At 50.4% G+C, this 2,901-nt stretch overlaps 1 protein-coding gene across 1 annotated transcript; it reads right to left on the reverse strand.

Moving 5' to 3' along the window:
* Positions 1-249: 249 nt before the first annotated feature.
* LOC121344356 lies at positions 250-1,872 on the reverse strand (the record flags this gene model as incomplete). Its single annotated transcript, XM_041420237.1, has 2 exons — positions 250-1,221; positions 1,294-1,872. Coding segments are annotated over 2 exons (1,477 nt in total), but the record flags the coding sequence as incomplete, so codon positions are not given.
* Positions 1,873-2,901: the final 1,029 nt, after the last annotated feature.

Consider the following 2,901-nt stretch of genomic DNA (forward strand, 5'->3'; position numbering starts at 1 on the left):
CAAAAATCTTCTTTTTCGGCCTCCCAAAATCGTGGATTTTCACCCCAAAAATCTTCATTTTAAAACTCCAAAAATCGCCATTTTTTACCACAAAATCATCATTTTCCATCCCCAAATCTTCGCTTTTTTAACCCAAAAATTCTCGTTTTTCTGCCTAAAAATCGGCATTTTTCCAAGTCCAAAAATCGCGATTTTTCCACCCAAAAAATCTCCCCACCACCGTTTTCCCGCCAAATTTCCGCCATCTTGTTTCCGTTTTCCCCCCATTTTTATTCGTTTTTCACCCGGGTTTTTTTTGGCTTTTCCCCCATTGGCCACGCCCCTCAGCCCCACCCCGGCGGCCCGGGTGACCACGCCCACCGGTACCACCCCCGGTAGGTCAGGGCCCAGGCGGCCCAGCCCAGGGCGGCGCCGGCGGCGTTGCGGGCCCAGGTGTGGCGGTAGGTGAGCGTCACCACCAGCAGGAGGTGCCACGTGACCAGCAGGGCCACGGCCAGCAGGTACAGGATGGACAGCGCGGTGGGCGGGGCCACCGAAGGGCCGCCAAGATGGCCGCCGGCAAGATGGCCGCCTTCGAAAAGGGGAGATGAGCCGGGAAAATGGCGGCCGGCGGGGTCAAAATGGCCGCCCGGGGGGGCAAAATGGCGGGCGGGGGGGTCAAAATGGCCGCCGGAGTCAAAATGGTGGCTGGAGTCAAAATGGCGGCTGGAATCAAAATGGCGGCCGGAATCAAAATGGCGGCCGGAATCAAAATGGCCGCCGTCAAAATGGCCGACGGTTCTTCCTTCAAAATGGCCGCCGGCATCAAAATGGCGGCCAGCATCAAAATGGCGGCCGGATTCAAAATGGCCACCTTCAAAATGGCCGACGCTCCTTCCTTCAAAATGGCCGCCTTCAAAATGGCCGCCCCCGCCCCAAAATGGCCGCCCAAGATGGCCGCCGGCCCCGCCCCAGCCGTAATGAGGAGGCCCCGCCCACCCGTAAGTTGCAGGGGGAGGCTCCGCCCACTCGAAGCCGATTGGCCGCGGCGGCGGCGAGCCCGGCCACCATGTCGGGCGCGGCCACGCCCACCCGCTGCCGGCGGCCATCTTGGCTCCTTCCTCCATCTTGTAGCGGGCCGCCATCTTGGACGGGGCGGCCATCTTGGATTCTTCACTCGCGTCATACCCGGCGGCCATCTTGGACCCGGCGGCCATCTTGGGTTCTTCACTCACGTCGTACCCGGTGGCCATCTTGGATCCGGCGGCCATCTTGGATTCTTCACTCACGCCGTACCCGGCGGCCATCTTGCATCCGGCGGCCATCTTGGATCCGGCGGCCATCTTGTACCAGGCCGCCATCTTGGATTCGTCAGCCATCTTGGACTCGGCGGCCATCTTGGATTCTTCACTCCCATCATACCCGGCGGCCATCTTGGACCCGGCGGCCATCTTGTGCCAAGGCGCCATCCTGTACCAGGCCGCCATCTTGGACCCGGCGGCCATCTTGGTCCCGGCGGCCATCTTGGATCCGTACAAGCTCCGCCCCAGCGCCGCCGCCTCTTCGGCCAATCCCAACCCGCAGTGCACCAGGGCGAAGGCCTGGGGGGCGGGGCTAAAGCCCTCCCAGCTATGCCCCGCCCCCCGGCAGGCCGCGGGGTCTCCCAGGGGCACCAGGAGGGTCCCCAGCGGGGTGGGGGAGGTGCAGGAGCCGGTGGCCGCCTCCAGGGCGTGGCCGAGGGCGTGGCCGGCCCGCGAGAGCGCCAGGCCGACGGCCAATCGGGCGAGGGCGCGGAGGGCGGAGCCCCAGGGGGGGCGGAGCCAAGGGTGGGAGGCCACCAGGAGGGAGCCAATCAGGAGCCAGGTCCAGGCGGCGGCCGAGGAGGTCAGGCGGCTGCGGGGGGAGGGGTGGGTTATCGATTATCGGCTATCGATTATCGGTTATCGGGCGTTAATTAATTAATAATCGGCTGTTAATAACCCATTATCAGTTATTTATTGGTTGTTAATCGGTTATTAATTAATCGGTGATTGATTTTTGGCTGTTTATCGGTCATTTGTTAATTGATTATTGAATAATTGGATTTTAATGGATTATTGGTTATTGATTATGGATTATTGGTTATTTATTGGTAATTAATCGCTTATTTATCGGTTATTAATTAATTGGTGATTGATTGCTGGCTGTTTATTGGTCATTTGTTAATTGATTCCTGAATAATTGGTTTTATATTGATTATTGGTCATTAATTAATTAATAATCCGCTATTAATAACCCATTATTCATTATTTATTGGTTATTAATTATTTGTCGGTTATTAATTAATTGGTAATTGATTTTTGGCTGTTTATCGGTTATTTGTTTATTGGTTACTGAATAATTGGTTTTATATTGATTATTGGTTATTGATTATGGATTATTGGTTATTTATTGCTTATTAATCGCTTATTTATCGGTTATTAATTAATTGGTTATTGATTGTTGGCTGTTTATTGGTTATTTGATGATTGATTACTGAATAATTGGTTTTTATATTGGTTATTGGTTATTGATTATCGATTATTGGTAGTTAATTAATAATCCGCTATTAACTACCATTTTTTGGTTATTTATCGGTTATTAATCGGTTATTAATTAACTGGTAATTGATTGTTGGCTGTTTATCGGTCATTTGTTAATTGATTATTGAATAATTGGATTTTAATGGATTATTGGTTATTGATTATGGATTATTGGTTATTTATTGGTTATTAATTAATTATTTATTGGTTATTAATTAATCGGTGATAGATTGTTGGCTGCTTATTGGTAATTTGTTAATTGATTATTGAATAATTGGATTTAAATGGATTATTGGTTATTGATTATCGATTATTGGTTATTTATTGGTAATTAATAGCTTATTTATCGGTTATTAATTAA

The sequence above is a fragment of the Onychostruthus taczanowskii genome, unplaced genomic scaffold, assembly GCF_017590055.1.
Source record: "Onychostruthus taczanowskii isolate IOZ18803 unplaced genomic scaffold, ASM1759005v1 scaffold637, whole genome shotgun sequence".
Taxonomy (NCBI): domain Eukaryota; kingdom Metazoa; phylum Chordata; class Aves; order Passeriformes; family Passeridae; genus Onychostruthus; species Onychostruthus taczanowskii.